Here is a 17,877-nt window from a genome sequence, read left to right on the forward strand (position 1 = left end):
CTGCTTTAACCACGTGCCACCAGGGCTCTTCGATTATTACACGTCTCTTTTTTAAGGCATACATGATAGAATCCTATGAATTTACAAGAAGTGATAGCAATTAATAATAATGCTTATGTAAAGGCATCATTAAAATAATAGCTTGCCAAAGAAGTTTCCTGAATAAACTGAATGCATCAAAGGCCAGCATAGCAGGGGCAGCGGTCTGGGGACCATGGTTTCAGGGGACATCTAAGTCAACTGGCATAATAAAATCTACTAAGAAAACATTCTGCACCCCACTTTGAAGAGTGGCGTCTGGGGTCTTAAACGCTAGCAAGCAGCCATCTAAGATGCATCAATTGGTCTCAACACACCTGGAGCAAAGGAGAATGAAGAACACCAAGGACAGAAGGCAATTACGAGCCCAAGAGACAGAAAGGGCCACGTGAACCAGAGACTACATCATCCTGAGACAAGAAGAACTAGATGGTGCCCGGCTACAACCGATGATTGCCCTGACAGGGAACACAACAGAGAACCCCTGAGGGAGCAGGAGAGTAGTGGGATAAAAAAAAATTCTCATAAGACCAGACTTAATGGTCTGACTGAGACTAGAAGGACCCCGGTGGTCACAGCCCCCAGACCTTCTGTTGGCCCAGGACAGGAACCATTCCCGAAGCCAACTCTTCAGACATGGACTAGACTGGACAATGGGTTGGAGAGGGATGCTGGTGAGGAGTGAGCCTCTTGGATCACTTGGACACTTGAGACTATGTTGGCATCTCCTGCCTGGAGGGGAGATGAGAGAGTGGAGGGGGTTAGAAGCTGGCAAAATGGACACGAAAAGATAGAGTGGAGTGAGAGAGTGGGCTGTCTCATTAGGGCGAGAGTAATTGGGAGTGTGTAGCAAGGTGTATATGGGTTTTTGTGTGAGACTGACTTTATTTGTAAACTTTCACTTAAAGCACAATAAAAATTATTAAAAAAATAAAAATAATAGCTTGCTGTCATTTCCTGGCTTCTGAATAATTTGTACAGGTGGAAAATTTGAGTAACATATTTGTTATGAATTGTGATCCCCCAAAATGTGTATCAATTTGGCTAGGCCATGATTCCCAGTATTGTGTGACTGTCCCCCATTTTGTCATCTGGTGTGATTTTCCTATGTGTTGTAAATCCTATCTCTATGATGTTAATGAGGCAGGATTAGAGGCAGTTATGTTAGTGAGGCAGGGCTCAGTCTACAAGATTAGGCTCTTTCTTGAGTCAGTCTCTTTCGAGAAATAAAAGAAGCGAGTAGAGAGACACGGGGACCTCATACCAAGAAAGCAGAACCAGAAGCAGAGCGTGTCCTTTGGATCCAGGGTCCCTACGCTTAGAAGATCCTAGACCAGGGGAATATTGATGACAAGGACCTTCCCCTGAGATTTAGAAATATAAAATGAAATAGACTTTTAACAGTAGGCTAAAAAATTACAAAAACTTTATATTCTCCAGTTTATTTTGCAAACTTTTTGTATTTTATATGTTTTTATGGTTTACACTGCTTTAAACAGAAGAATGTTCATATAAATACAATTTTGAACTCTGAGCTATTACCATTTTAATATGAATTCAAATATATTTTGTTGATTTCTAATTGATCTTCAATTTGCAGCAGCCTGAGAGTTCAGCTCTAAGTGCTGCCACCCCACCCCACCCCACCCCATTACTGAGTCAAATAGCTCAAGATACACACACACAAAAAAGCACACATAAACAGATACAAACAAGCCTTTGTAAACTAAACAAATCTCTTACAATGTAAATACCTGTTCCTTGTTGGAATTTTTTATATCCAGTTTACTTCTTTCATGCAATTGGGATATTCATATCAGACAATAATCTCTATAAAAATCAGAGTTTATCTCTTTGAAAATTCAAGTAATTATTGATGGTAATATTTTTCTTATTCTAAAAAGAATGGAGTGTGAAAGGCCAAAAGGGAAAATAACTTCAAATGTGTGGGAAAAAAATTAAGTATACATTCTGTAGAAAATATTGATATTCAAACAGCTTTGGACCCACTGCCAATAATTTAGATTTTCTCAATTAAGGGTTGAGAAGTGTTGATTTTATTATTGGAAGATACATTAATTCTTAGAAGTCAAAATGAGAGACTTTCACAATTTCTACATAAATGACTGTTATACAAAGTACCAAATATAAGCAGCAGAGTAGCAAGAAAATTGGCAGAAATAATTATTCCATCAGTAGTAATAATTAAGACCACCATTTCAAAGAATGAGAAAATACACAAAGAATGAGTAAATATAGGATTTTACAGCACACAAATGAATTCACTCCTAATTCAGTACTATTATATTATTATATACTATTATACTTCTTTCTTCTTCAGTATTAGTGGCCCCACATTGTCTCCTGTCAATTCATTGTGTTTATTATGTGAACCATCACAAACAGGAAACTAGAAAGAGAAAAAGAATTGTGTTACTTTAAAAAAATACGATTCAACAAATGGAAAAATTTGTGAAGTACTCTCATAAAGAAAGCAAAATAGTTTCCAAAAAAAAAAATCACCAGATGGCTTTCTCTGAGTAATAGATATAGGTCATCCCTGACTTACGACAGGGATCCATTCTGACAACTCCGTCGTAAGTTGGTTCTGAAGAAAGTAAAATACCTCATTTTTTTTTTAGTTTTCATTATTACTGCATTTTATTATCAGTATCTTTTAAATCATAACACTGAACATCTGCAAGTGGACATCTGAGAATACTAATATCAGCAAATTACACGCTGCTAACACTGCATGTAATATATTAATAATGATAAGATGTACAAAGAAACCAGATGGTCCTAAGCGTAGTTTGTCATAACTCGAATACATCATAGAACTACCTGTATATCTTACAGTTAACCTAACCTTGTTCTGATACCATACCAAATCTGACAATTTAAATAGTTAAACTGATTATTTGCCATCAATTTTAAATAAATACCTTAGGATGATTCCATGAGTGACCAAAATAGGTTTAAAAAGTATCAACATAAGCTTGCGTTCTCTGTGGAGCTCTAAAATTGAGTTCATTCACCTCTTCACCTATTTAAATTTTTAAAAAATTTCAAATAAATCATTTCATAATGTTTTCTTACTATAACTTTTATCTCAGTGCCATAGTCAATTCTGACTCATAGCGACCCTATAAGACAGAGTAGAACCGCCTCATAGGGTTTCCAAGGAGCAGCTGGTGGATTCAAACTGTTGACCTTTTGGTTAGCAGCTTGAGCTCTTAAATAGTGTACATTTTTTGAAGAATATTAAAAATATATTTAAGACTGCCACATATACATCTTATTTGCTTTCTAACTGGGTTAGATCATTATATACCCCCACAAGGCAAGAATGAAAATGGCTAATCTCATATCTCAGATCTGAATATTGACATTAAAAAATACATTTGTGTATTTAATAGTCAAAATATATATATTTAAGAAAAAACAAAAGACTCATTATCCATCTAGACATAGAGAACAATAATAAACATTTTTGTAAGTTTTTTTCCCTATGCATTAACGGTGTGTGTGAATATATACATCTTTTTAAGCAAAATTGGGATCATACTATCATTTGCTTTTCTTACTTACATCATGATCTCATGACATTAAACTTTCTTTAAAAGCATGATTTCAATGGCTTCCTAACATTCCATCATTTGTATTATACCATATTTTAGTCATTCTTTTATCAGATATTTAGATTGTTCTATAATTTTGCTTTATTTATAAATGATGCTGTGATGAACATTTATTATACTTAAACCCCAAATTTCCTGTGATTAAAGAAATACAAGAGGCAGATTTCATCAACTGCTTTTAGTACTCATCATTCCAAGCTCCCTTCTAATTTACACATTAAAAACCATTCATAATTACAACTACCATTTACTAGTTCATACTGTTTAAGGCATTTTACATACATCATCTCACTAAATCCTCAATAATACCTGTTATGTTAATAAATCATCACTTAAAAAAAACTAAAGATTAAAGAAATTAAAAATTAAGTAACTTACCTAACCAAAGTCATACTGTAAGCATCAGACACCATATCTGAACACATTTATTCTGACTCCAAAGTCTAAGCTCTTTTCCACCAAGTCTTACATTCTTTCTCAAAGAATAAAATGTATTTTAAAAATGAATAAACATTACTCTAGATAAGGTTAAGCCTTGTGAAAACATCAGATTTCTGTCCTTTCTTGCTGCTCTACCTTTTCAAAAGAAGTAGTATCAACTGTAAATTCAAACTTTAAGAATACAGACTTTCTATACTGAATACTATGAACAAATCATCTTATAGAACCTCAAAATTGGGGATTTAGGAAGCAAAACAATTCTAACTCCACAAAATTGTATTGTATGTGTAAACAGACATCTTACCGTCTTAGAACGCCAACACCTACAATAAGCTGCTTTAGTAAGAGACAAATCTTCAATGTTTATTTCATTCACCACTTTGGGGTTTTCCTTTTGTATTTTAAGATTAATCAAGCTATCCTTCTGTTGTTTTTTCTTCGGGAAGAACGGACGAATTGCAAGGTAGCCAAGCAGTGCAAGGACACCAAGAAAAGGCAATAACCGAAGCCATTCTGAAACTAAACATGTACAGATTTTTTAGAATTGTAGTCCTCTTGTTGAAATACAACTCAAAATAGCACGTCTGATTTCATCCTTGAGTTTATTCTTTATTTAGTAATTCTCACAATAATTTCTCAACTATTTAATTCATCTGTAAAATGTGAATAACAACACAATCTAGCCAGCTATATCTAGGACTACCTTGTTTTATTATGGGCTAACTTGAGACTCTGGGTACTGGAAAAGTAAATTTCCAGAAACAGGTCTTATTTCAAATATCCTATCTCACTGTCCCCATGAAGTATATGTGTTTATCTTTATTTTTATTTTGGGAAATACAATAAGTATAAAAAAATTCAATGTGCCATACATTTTATAGATTTAGAAAACATGCCATATGTTTTATAGGTTTAGAAAACATTTTCACCCTTTTCTCCTTTATATCATGTCTAAAACCATACGAACTCTATGCTGGGGCAGAGGAGACAGACAGAGACACAGAGAAAGAGACAAAGACAGAGATGAATTACAGAGAGAGAGAGCTGTAACCCTGAAGTCAGGGAGAAGTGGTGACAGGAAACCCAGCAGCAGGAGATGGCGCACTGAGCTTCCCAGCCCATGGACAGAGAAAGTTGAGCACCTTTGGGCAGAGACTGAAGGCCAGGGAGAGACATGCCTGCAAGCACGGCTGGGAAGACGCTATTCTGATGAAGAATTGTATCCTGAGTGTTTCTGAGCCTGAACTGTAACTGTTACTTTTTTTGACTATGGTCTGTGAGCTCTCTGTGGCCACTGCAATGAATTATCTAAGCCAGAAAAAAGTAGAGAGTGCTGTGGAGGGACAGTTGGTGTCAGAATTGGTAAAGATGGAGAGAGGAGGCATGTCTGACCTCCACCTCATAGGAATCAGACTTGGGCTGTTGATCCTGGTTCTCCTTCTCCCTTGTGGGGTTGGAGGTCAGATACTGCCCCAAACCACTCTTACAAAACCATACAAAATAATATCTGCAAATTATTTTAACAATGACTTATAATTTCAGATTCATAATTTATGATCATTTCAGAATGTCTTCAATACTTAATTTATGTTCTTTTATGTCATCATCATAATACCTCAAGAAATACTTAAACATTTAAGTACTACTATTATAAGGAACTAATGGAAATTTTCATATACTGAATGTCGTCATTGTAAGATACCTATCATTCCATAAAAATTCATTAAATGCTTTCTGGAGTAACCACCACTGTTTTAGGGTAAGAGGATTACAAGTGATATAAACTAAATGGTCCCTATGCCTGTTCGGACAAACACACCAGAAGATAAGATAAACATTTCAGCATGCATTTCCCAAATGTCTGCTAATGCCTTGTTTCTGCTGGGCTCTATAAGGAATCCTTTCTGTCCTTAAAGAGAGCCATCATTTGACTTCCTGCACTGTGTGCTTATCTGATTCCTTGCTAGGCCTTATATAGAAACAGCTTAGTATAGAAAAGAAACTAGAGATTATGTGCCAATGCACTCTAATCAATATTAATCATAAATGAATTGCCTATGCTAAGAGCACCACTGTATTAACAGTGTGTTAGCTTAAACAACTGTATATGGTAGGCACTATTACTATTCCCATTTTATAGGTGGGTAAACTTTGGAAACCCTGGTGGCGTAGTGGTTAACAGCTACAGCTGCTAACCAAAAGGTCAGCAGTTCGAATCCACCAGACACTCCTTAGAAACCCTATGGGGCAATTCTACTCTGTCCTATAGGGTCGCTGTTAGTCAGAATCAACTCGATGACAACAGGTTTGGTTTTTTTTTTTTTCAACTGTAGCTTAAGCAGGTTTAGACCAAGACATTCAAAATCCAAAGCCTGTTCTCGACCACCACAGCATGAAATCCAACAGATCTAAAATTAAATCTGTTCCTCTCTTGGTAAAACTACTCTCAAGAATCCTTGTTACTACTATTTAACTATTCTAAGAAAGACTGGCTTAATACCAACTCTTCCCAAGTGAAATTATTTTTGATAAGACACCATGGGAATAATGCCAAAGCTTGTTATGAGATCTAAATAAAATAACCTATTTATATATTATTGACTCAATGGCACTGGGTTTGGTTTTTTGGTTTTGGTATTTATATATTATATGTAAGCACCTATAAGAGTACCTGGCACAAAGAAGACACACAATAAATGGTAGCTTTTATTAACAGATTATGTACACTGGTAGAGAAGTAGCAGCAACTCCTTTGAGAAAAGTATTTTGCCAAATCAACTTGACTATGCTATATGGTAGAAATCTTCAGTGATGCAATCTTTCACTTACCAGAATGAAGTTCTGTGAGGAGGGTAAGTACCTTGTCAGTCATGTTGGCTAGTTATGTAAATATCTGTCATTTCCCCCACAAGGCAAAAAGATCTCCAACTTCCTACCCTTACATAAACCAAGATCTCAATAAATCTTACCTGAATTGAATTTTTACTCCATTAAACTGGCATTTGATGTAACTACTGTAAGGGCTTATGTATTCGCCTTTGTTCATGGCTTATGAATGGTAACAGTGTAAGTTAAAATACAGGAATACTGTTTAAAATATTTAAGAAAAGAATTTCAAGCACCCTTAGGAACTATAAAGCCTCACTGACACATGTCAGGTGATATGCCTGGTACTGAAGATACAAAAATTATAAGACACAGGCCCTACCACAAAGGAGCCTTCCATCTAGTATGGAATATAGACTAATAAAAAAAGGATTAAAATACTGTGTAATATAATGAGCAATACAAAGAAAGAACAGATGAACTCTTTGCTGGGAAGAGATAAGCTCTTTGCTGGGATGAGCAAAGACTTCAGAGAGGATCTGACACCTATGCAGGTTTCTGAAATATGAGTAAGAGTATGGTTCATCAGGCAGATGGGAGGAGGAGCTGCATTCCCGGCAGAGGAAACAGCACAGGCAAGGGCACAGACACAGGACATGCCTGAAAGGTTAGGAGAACTATAAGCACCATGGTATTACTGGAATATAATGAAAGAAATGGGGAGGAGACTGCTTAAGTGAGCAGGTGCCAGATCATGAAAGGTTCTGATGTACAACAGGAAGTTAGGAACTTATCCTACATATAATATGAACCACTGAATTACTTGAACAGTACTATGATGGAAAATTGTTCTTTTATGAAATCACACTGGTATCAGATGGAAGATGGATTAGAGCAGGGATATAAAGCAGAACAGGGAGAGAGGGCTGGTGGTATGGAGGAAAAAAAGGCAAGACAACCTGTTGGAAATTCGCTGAAATAACACAGAATTGGGCGGGGGGGAGGGAGCTAAAAACTGCCTACAACAATGTGTACGTATGTGTGCATGTGTGTGTTTTCTGAGGAGACAGTCCATAGCTTTCACCAGGATCTCAGAGCAGGTCTGTGATCAACTACCACCACCCTCAAAACTTAAGAACCACTAATTCAGACAGTAAAATCTATAGGATTTGGTGACAGATTAGGTATGGAACATGAGGTAAATAGAGGAAGTGAAGTTCATTCATGATTCCCAGATTTCTGGATGGGTGGTGGTACTGATCTCTAATATTAAACACACGCACACAGTATAGGATGAGGAAGGCAGGTTTAAGCAGGAAGAAACAGTACAATGTTACAGGAGAAAGAGAAGAATAAGAGCATCCTTAAAGAATGCAGGGAGTTGGCGGGTGGGCAGTTGACAGCAAAGAATAAGGGGAGTGGTACTGAGGGATTGCAGAAGCTTTAAAGGAAGATAAAGCTTTGAAAGAGAGTGAAAGAATTCCAGCATGGAAATAACTGTGCGGAGTCAACTTTCTCTGCTCCTCCATTCCAGAAAGACGAGGAAGGGTATAAAAAGAACAGATACCACTAAGAGGGCTATAGGGGAAGTGGTTTTCTCAGGGAGAGCTTTTTTTCATTTAGGACAAGGAAGTGCCTTTATGAAAAGTTGAAGCTATACAGGTGTTTTACGAGACAGGTCAGGATTAGAAGATGCAAGTTTTAGAGATCAGGGGTTGGAGAGGCATGCATTTGGGGTTGTAGCTGAGAATTAGGTTGTTAAGTCATACAGATGGAACTGGCTGACCTCAAGGTTCGATTCATTGAAAAGATACCCAGTCAGGCAACATTTTGTTCACTTGTTTGACTGTAAAGGGTTGACTTTTCTTAAATATTGTTTTCCTTAATTCAAAATTTTAACTTCCACAAGAACTTCTATCAGTGAAGTTTTCCTATTTCTAATTTTTCTTAATCCCCTGTTTTTAATTCAGAAAAAAAAAATTGGACCACACTTACACTATTAATACTGAGCAGGGTTTTATCATCCATTTGACTTCTATTTCCCACTATTAAGAGAAACAATAATAAGACTAAGAAGGTAGAGTGAAAGAACCAGCACCATCAAAGAAATCAAACCTAAACCAAAAAGAACATGTCAAAACAACTTGAATAGCAAGCAATTTCAACATAAACGGTTATGAAAGCTTAAATTAAACACTGTTAAAGTAGCTCTTTAGGGAAATAAAGAGTGAGGTGTAATAAGGGGCATATTCAACCTTTTACATAGTTCAGTAAACTAGCTATCACACACCCTATTCTTAATCAAGATATATAAACACTCTTACTATAAAAACACTTTTAAATTACACATATACATACATAAATCTCAATGAAGAATAATAGTCTAAGGATTTAGGAGACATTTTTTTTTGTTTTCAGATTTTCAAAAAGTTGCATATAGAGTAAAAGTAACACTGGCCAGTTGGTGGCTGATGATTTCACAACGTATTAAGTATCATTTACAGTGAAGAGACAGAAAGGATTCCTATTTCTAAATTACAGGAAAGATGAGAGTAAAATATTTTCAATGGATTGGCTTTACTATTATCACTTAAAACCTAACACAAGACTGTGTTCAGGATCAAAAGGCCTATAAAAACGAAAATGATCAATTTAAAAAACTTTTTTTTTATTCACTATTACGAACAGAACAGTGTCCCAGTGTCTAGAACATTGCCTGGCCTATAGTAGATGCTCAAAAAATATTTGGTGACTTGAGAAATTTAAAACTGCAAAATAGATTTTTAAATATAGTTGGTCAAAATAGGAAGAGGGGAAATTTTTATAACTTAAGGTAACTATATAAATCTCTTCCCAAATTCTCAAAAATAAGATTCTTCAATCTTTCAGAAATAATCTCCATTATTTACAAGTTAATAAATACAACTCTTTAATTTGAACTTAAATTATGCTCTCCCTATTGAGAAAACATACCTTTTGTTCCATTTCTTTCATTTTTTTAAAAATCGAGGTATAATTTACAAATTAAAATAAACAGATCTTAACTATTTAGCCCTAAGAATTTTGACAATTAAATACACCCCAGTAGCAACCACAGAAAATATGTAAACATTTCCAACAATCCAGAAAGTATTCTGCTCTTCTACTCCCCCTAACTAATAATGTCTATAAAAAAAGCTTCTTTCACTCAACATAGCTTTCTGAAATACACCCAATAGATCAGTAATTCTTTCCTTTTTATTGCTGACCAGTTTTCCATGTGTATGAATATATCATAATCTGTTTATCTATTCTCATGTTGATAGATACTTGGTTTGTTTCCAGCTTTGGGCTATACAAATAACACTACTATATACACACACTTGTACAAGTCTTTTTGTAGATACACATTTTCAATGTTCCATTTCAATTCAAAATTAGCCCCTTCTAGATAAATACAGCTAACATCCTTATGGAAACCCTGGCAGTGTAGTGGTTAAGCGCTACAGCCACTAACCAAAAGGTCAGAAGTTCGAATCCACCAGGCGCTCCTTGGAAACCCTATAGGGCAGTTCTACCCTGCCCCATTGGGTCACTAGGAGTTGGAATTGACTCCACAGCAACGGGTTCTTAATGTTCTTATAACTGTCGGCTCTGATGCATTTGTGTTACTCTGGGACAAATATTATTAAAGTTTTAGGATTCATTGCTTTGTCTTTGAGTAAAAGCCTGTATATTTTAAAGAAGCCAACAAGTTCAAGTGGGCAAGAACTACTACATTCGAAGTTTCATAAGTAGCTTTTAAATCTGCAAGTGTTGAATGGGAAGATTATTTTATTGTTCTACTTTAAAGGTTTATATGCTAACTGGGAAAGTTTTTTGAAGTATCAGAACACATTATACAAATACAAAGGGCAGACCCACACTAATTTATCTTAAAAACCTTACTTTTGAAAATATAACATAAACAAAGATACACTGTTTCTGATAGATAAAAATTATCTGTATTTAAGTACTGCTTAGTTTTTTTTTTTTTAGTAAGCCAGAATCTCTATGTGTTTACCAAGAATGCAGTGTCATCATGAGAGAGTGGATTGGTTAAAAAAAAAACCACTAGGTCTAAATAGGGAAGGAAAAATAAGCAACAATAATGTAACTTTTTTGTTCTAATTTTCAGACGGAAAATGAAAATATCTCGTCTCCTAAACATTTAAGCAATTCATTGCTGAAAAAGTTGTCTTTCAGATTTTTGGTTCAACAAAGGTCTACATTATGGACTCCACACGTATCTTATTCAGGAGAACTAGATGTTACTAACTATTACAACGTCTTCTGAAGAGGAGATTCGAAATGGAAAATTGAAGGTTTTTTTCCATAAAAACCCACCCACTGCCATCGAGTCGACTCATAGCGACCCTACAGGACGGACGAGAACTGCCCCATAGTTTCCAAGGAGCTCCTGGTGGATTCGAACTGCCGACCTTTTTACTCCAAAACAGATTCTACAGCTGTTGTTGTCACTGCCCAGTGAGAAACATACTACTTCATATAAAAAAAACCCACTGTATTCACTAAATTGTCATTTTGTAAGATGTGGCCCCATCATACCAGCCTTTGATTACTTTCTGGCTAATGTATCTCTCCTCCAACTCGAGTCACCTCAACTGCCCATAGTAATGGAAGTGACCTCAAACGCCCCTGAGAATAGGTGACCTGGTCCCTTTGGGCATGGAAGTTATTTACTAATTTCTCCACTAAATAAAACAGCCACATTCGTGTTACCGTGTTATGTCGATATTTCTCCCCCCCTCCCCCACGAGAAAAATTCAGCGGTGAGCAGGGACAGCCTTTTCCATAGCGCCTTCAATAAAGACGACCTAGCCTGCTTTAGAATAAAGCAGCACACTGCAGAGTGCGACGTGCAGGACAGATACTAGATGCAGGAGATGAGAAAGTCCGGCCCGTTTCCAACTTGGCATCTTCTCGGCAAAAAACCGGTCCTTCCTCACGAAAGGGCACCGGAGACAGCCGCTAGGGGGCCGCCAAGCGCCGAGAGGTGGCATCACACGCGCTCTGCAGGCGCCTGCGCACTCAGCCCCCTCCGCTCGGGGTCACAGGTCACGCGCCGCTCGCCCGGCCCCGCCCCCCCCGCTCCAGGACCCCCAGATTTTACACCACCACCACCACCAACCCCCCGGGGCGCGCGCGCAAGGAAGGGGACTGACTGATGGGGCGGTTTACCTGTGAGCCGGGCGAACCCGGTAATGCTCTCGGGGACTGGGAGTCGCTTAAGATACGCAGGGAGCTGCACCTTCACGATGCGGGCCACGCTCTCCAGCACCATCCTCGCCAGCCGCGTCCGCTCTTCTCCCGAACCCCCTCCACTCGCCGGTAGAGCTGCTGCGCCTGCGCCGAGAGCGGAAGCGGCCGGCGGGCGGGCGGCGCGCTGCGGCCTGGGTCCGGGCGGCAAGCGGGAGGGGCGGGGCTGCAGGCCCTGGGAGGAGAGGTGACCTGCCGGACGCCCATTGGCAGCAAGCGAGTGACGTGCGCGCCCGGCAGGCGCCGAGGAGGGGGGGTGGGTGCGGCGCGCGGGCTGCGGAGCCGCAGGAATGACTGGGTGGCGAGGCATTTCTTGGAACCCTGGTCTGAAGAGGACTCGAGGTTGGGCTTTTTATTTCTGTAGACACTGGAGGCCAGTAATAAAGGATACTGTGTTCGATGAGATAAAGAATGTGAGCGTGCTTTGTAACCGGAAAGTGCCTTTGAAAAGTGAGTTTCTCTTGCCGTCTTACCTTTCCTTGGCCTCTCTTCTCCGAACGAGTTGAGTGCCTTGATCTTATGTTTGCTTGTCACCAAGAGGCTCCCCAGCGGCTCCTAATTCTGCTCCTTCACCTCCGCAGGCCAGTATTAAAAGAAGACAACACCTGAACTCGGAAATGCTTAAAGCTCTGCTTCTCGGCAGTTTAGTGCAGCCCTGCTCCCAGGTCCTGAGGTTTTTGCCTTGCAGGCAACACCCCTAATTGTTTTTCATTAAATACTTTTAGTTCCACAGATGAGTTCTTTCCTCCGTTAACTAAAACCCTGCGAGAATATAAAGCCTTAGAATTTTATTTTATGTTGCAGGACTTCTAGAATCCGTGAAGGACTTTAAATTTTTCTTATTTTTACTAACGTCTAAAAATTATTTGAAGGGTGAAAAGAGACAGCTTCAGTCCCCTGAAACACCTTCTTTACTTGACTTTGTTTCATATTTTCGCTGAAGTCGAAATATCTGAACAGTGCATTGGTGATTGCGTGGCGTGTGTGTGTGGTGGGATATCTTAATACTTTGCCTCATTATTTATAGTTCTGAACACTTAACCAACAGGCGGATTCCTACATTTCATTTTGTGCGACTACTGTAACAGCCAGATATAATACATTTTATTTTTTATTTTTTGTTTGATATTTTCATTTTAAAATGGGAATAGGAAGGAATTTTTCATTCTCTGAACTGTCCTCAGTAAAAAATAGCAGTTGGCAGTAATGGAGTTAGTTGAAATTTAGATAAAACTGTTCTCTATCATTTTACCCTATTCCAAATTGTCAAAGTAAAATCAAAATGGAAATTCTAGAAAGATTTGTTTAGATACAGGTTCATGGCCATGAGTTAGGGCAGTATAGAAGATAATATACTAAGTAACGATTAAAAGGTTGGTATTTACATTCTGATTTCTTCCAGACTCCTTTTGGGAGTTTTGGTTTGGCGGAAAAAGGACCCGGGAACTTGTTTATACACCCTGAAAATGGTGAAACTTAAACATCCTTATCCTCCGGCTTTTTTTTTTTTTTTTGGTTATTAATTCTTGCTACGCTGTTGTAGAGGCACCCTTGTGATAATTAAAGTAAGGGTGGGATGGGAGGGGAAGAGAATCTCGTAGACCATTGAATGTTTCTTTTTAATTCAATCATTTGACCATCTTGGCAAGGGCAAAACATGTATGGAATGAGATTGTTAAGACCTTGGTTATTTTGTTTTTTGTCTTGTTTTAATTTAGGGGATTAAAAAATATGTACTTTAAGAGGTATAACATGTTCAAGTGCCAAATATACAATTCAATATATAGAATATATCCAGTGCCCCAGAAGGCTTCTTTGCACCCTTCTGACCATGCCCATCACTTAACCACTACCACTATTCTGTCTTACTTTGCATGTTCTTGAACTTCATATAAAAGGAATTATACAGTACATAGTCTTTTTTTACTGGCTTTGTCTTTTTTGTTTGTTTGTTTGTTTTAGCAGTTTATGTGGATAGCCGATATGCTGTTTCTAAGCAGAAGAAATGCTTTGAGTGAAAGTCTATAGATAAAACATTTTTCTTTCTTTTCTTATTTTGGCCTTAAAGAAAGGAGGTATGGATGCATAGATGAGCTATTTCTGCATATGTTAATGTAGAAAAGGAGACAGTTCTTGATTCCACCCTCCACCCCAAAAATCCTCAATGTCCATTAGGGAATATTTTCTTATGTTTACTTTAAAATGTAAATTCTATTGTTATTCATATTTATAAATTCTTATCATTTTCCCACAACTCTGCCTTCTTGGCAGTACATGAAATACAGGAGCTGAAGATAATATTGTTCTAAGTAAAAGTGACAGTTATCAGACCACCTCTTCATACAGTGTCCAACAAATTCTCGTTGAGAGTTCCCTCGTTTTAGTTGAGTCTCTGCTTTACTAAGCATGATGTCCTTTTCTTGTAATTGGTCTTTTCTGATGATGTGCCCAAAGTAAGTGAGTTGAAGTTTCCATCTTTGCTTCTGAAGAATATTCTGGTTATATTTCTTTTAAGACTAATTTGTTCATGGTATATTCAACATTCTTCATCAGCACCACAGTTTGAATGTGTCAATTCTTCTGTCTTCCTTTTTCATTGTCCACATTTCATATACACTTGAGACAGCTGCACCTTAGTCATCAAAATGATTATCTTAGTTATCCAGTGCTGCTATAACAGAAATAGTACATGTAGGTGACTTTAACAAACATAAATTTATTTTCTCACAGTTTAGGAGGCTAGATGTCCAAATTCGGAAATCCTGGTGGGGTAGTGGTTAAGTGCTACAGCTGCTAACCAAAAGGTCGGCAGTTCGAATCTGCCTAGATGCTCCTTAGAAACCCTAAGGGGCAGTTCTACCCTGTCCTCTAGGGTCACTATGAGTCGGAATCGATTTGACGGCAGTGGGTTTGGTTTTTGGCATGTCCAAATTCAGGTGCCTGCTACAGAGGAAGGCTTTCTTCGTTGACTCTGAAAGACGGTCCTTGTTCCTTGGTGATCTTCATGTGGCTTGGCATATATCATCCCCCATCTCTCCCTGCTTCTTTATGCCTAATCTGTTCTTTTATATCTCAAAAGAGATTTACTTAGGACCTATCCTATACTGTTGTTCTTAGGTGCTGTCGCGTCGATTCCAACTCATAGTGACCTTATGCACAACAGAACAAAACACTGCGTGGTCCTGTGCCATCCTTACAGTTGTTGTTTTGCTTGAGCCCATTGTTGCAGCCACTCCATCTCGTTGAGGGGCTTCCTCTTTTTCACTGATCCTCTATTATACCAACCACAATGTCCTTCTCCAGGGCCTGATCCCTCCTGATAACATGTCCAAAGTATGTGAGATGTAGTCTCGCCATCCTTGCTTCAAAGGAGCATTCTGGTTGTATTTCTTTTGAGACATATTCTATACTAATATTGTCTAATTATTATAACAAAGAAAACTTATTCCTAATTGGGATTATAACACAAGTATACAGGTTAGGATTTACAGCACATATTTTGGGGGGGACACAATTCAACCCATAACAGTGATATCTTTGCTTTTTAAAAAGCTTTAAAGCTCACAGGGTGCACTGTTACAGAGACTTCCTAGACATATCCAAACATCTTGGTTTGCTGTGTTAAAAGGCTTAGAACCATAGTCTCAGGGGACACCTTAGTCAATTGGCGTAACAGTTCATAATGTTCTACATCCTAGTTTGGTGAGTAGCATCTAGGGTCTTAAAAGCTTGCAGACAGCCATCTAAGATACAACTATTGGTCTCTACCTGTATGGAGCAAAAGAGAATGAAGGGAATCAAAAGCTCGAAGAAGAAACTAGTCCACATGACAGCCCACATGAACCGTGGCCTCTTCTAATCTGAGACCAGAAGAACTAGATGGTCCCTGGCTATCACTACTGACTTTTCTGACCAGGGACACAAAAAAGGTGCCAGATAAAACAGAGGAAAAATGTAGGACAAAATTCAAATTTCCTAAAAAAGGCCAGACCTACTGGATTGATAGAGACTAGAGGAACCCCTGAGACTGTCCCCCTAAGATAGCCTTTGAACTTGGAACTGAAGCTGTTTCTATAGGTCACATTTAAGCCAAATAATAGATTGGCTTATAAAATAAACAATACCACCTGTGAGTGATGTGCTGTCTTAAACAATCAACTATATGAGACCAAATGGTCAACATTTAAGCAAAAGCAAACATGAGAAGGCAAGGAGGGCAAGGGAAGCTAGACAAATGGAAACATAACAAACAGAATGGAAATAATGCGAATGCTGACAAATTGTAATAATTGTATCCAATGGCACAGAACAATTTGTATAAAAATTGTTAAATGGGAACCTAATTTGCTGTGTAAACTTTCACCTAAAACACAATAAAAATTTTATTTAAAAAGTAGAGGTCTTTTGCAGCAGATTTTCCCAGTGTACCTCATTTGATTTCTTGGCTGCTGCTTCAGTGAACACTGATTGTTGATCCAAGTAGAATGAAAGCTTTGACAACTTCAATTTTTTGTCCATTTATCATGATGTGGTTTATTGGTGCAGTTGTAAGGATTTTAATTTTCCTCATGTTCAGGTGTAATCCATACTGAAGATGATAGTCTTTTTACTGTCAGTAACTGCGTCAGGTCATCTTCATTTTTGGCAAGCAGGGTTGTGTCATCTGCATTTAAAAACCAAAAACCCATTGCCCTCAAGTCGATTCTGACTCACAGCAACCCTGTAGGACAGAGTAGAACTGCCCCATACAGTTTCCAAGGAGTGCCTGGTGGATGAGAACTGCCTACCTTTTGATTAGCAGCTGTAGCTCTTAACCATTATGCCCTGGTGTTTACCATTTTCATATGGTTGTTAATGAATGTACCTCTAATCCTGATGCCAGGTTCTTCACTTAGCTTGGCTTCTTGGATTATTTGTTCAGCATACAGATTGAATAAGGAAAGTAAAAGGATACAACCCTTCCACACACCTCTTCCAGTTTTGAACCATGCAGTATCCCCTCGTTCTGTTTGAACAACTGCCTCTTAATCCATGTACAGGTTTCGCGTGACCACGGCAGTGTTCTGGAATTCCCATTCTTCATAATGTTATCCACGATAACATAATGTTATCCATAATGTTAGACACAGTCGAATGCTTTCATGTAGTTGATAAAATACAGGTAAACATCTTTCTGATATTTTCTGCTTCCAGCCCAAATCTACCTGACGGTAGTAATGATATCCCATGTTCCACATCCTCTCTGAATCTGGCTTGAACTTCTGGCAGTTTCCAGTTGATGCCTGTACAGTTGCAGTCATTTTAAATTATCTTCAGCAAAGTTTGCTACAGTGTGATATTAATGATATTGTTGGATAATTTTCCCATTCCATTTGATCACTTTTCTTTGGAATGGGCACAAATGTGGATCTTTTCTAGTTGGTTGGCCAGGTAGCTGTTTTCCAAATTTCTTGGCACAGCGTAGTAAATGCTTCCAGTATTATATCAGTTTGTTGAAGTATATCAATTGGTATCCTATCAGTTCCCGAAGCCTTGTTTTTCACCAGTGCCTTACATGCAGCTTGGTACTTCCTTCACTAACACGCGTTCTTGACCATACAATACCTCCTGAAATGGCTGATGTCAACCAATT

General features: G+C 38.1%; 1 protein-coding gene and 1 long non-coding RNA gene across 3 annotated transcripts in view; one reads left to right on the plus strand and one right to left on the minus strand.

Moving 5' to 3' along the window:
• Window positions 1-1,691: 1,691 nt before the first annotated feature.
• Window positions 1,692-12,423, minus strand: CISD2 (CDGSH iron sulfur domain 2). Its single transcript, XM_049885616.1, has 3 exons — window positions 12,168-12,423; window positions 4,426-4,640; window positions 1,692-2,449 (listed from the first exon to the last, which is right to left on the minus strand). The coding sequence occupies exons 1-3, from the start codon at window positions 12,268-12,270 to the stop codon at window positions 2,360-2,362; spliced, it is 408 nt and encodes a 135-aa protein (XP_049741573.1). The 5' UTR covers window positions 12,271-12,423; the 3' UTR covers window positions 1,692-2,359.
• An 89-nt stretch (window positions 12,424-12,512) lies between these two features.
• The window catches only part of LOC126076918 (uncharacterized), a 34,361-nt gene continuing 28,996 nt past the window's right edge, over window positions 12,513-17,877 (plus strand). For both annotated transcript variants that reach the window (XR_007517620.1, XR_007517621.1), the window contains exon 1: window positions 12,513-12,695. This is a non-coding gene — a long non-coding RNA (uncharacterized LOC126076918). The remainder of the gene's footprint in view (window positions 12,696-17,877) is intronic.

The sequence above is a fragment of the Elephas maximus genome, chromosome 5 (assembly GCF_024166365.1).
Source record: "Elephas maximus indicus isolate mEleMax1 chromosome 5, mEleMax1 primary haplotype, whole genome shotgun sequence".
Lineage (NCBI taxonomy): Eukaryota > Metazoa > Chordata > Mammalia > Proboscidea > Elephantidae > Elephas > Elephas maximus.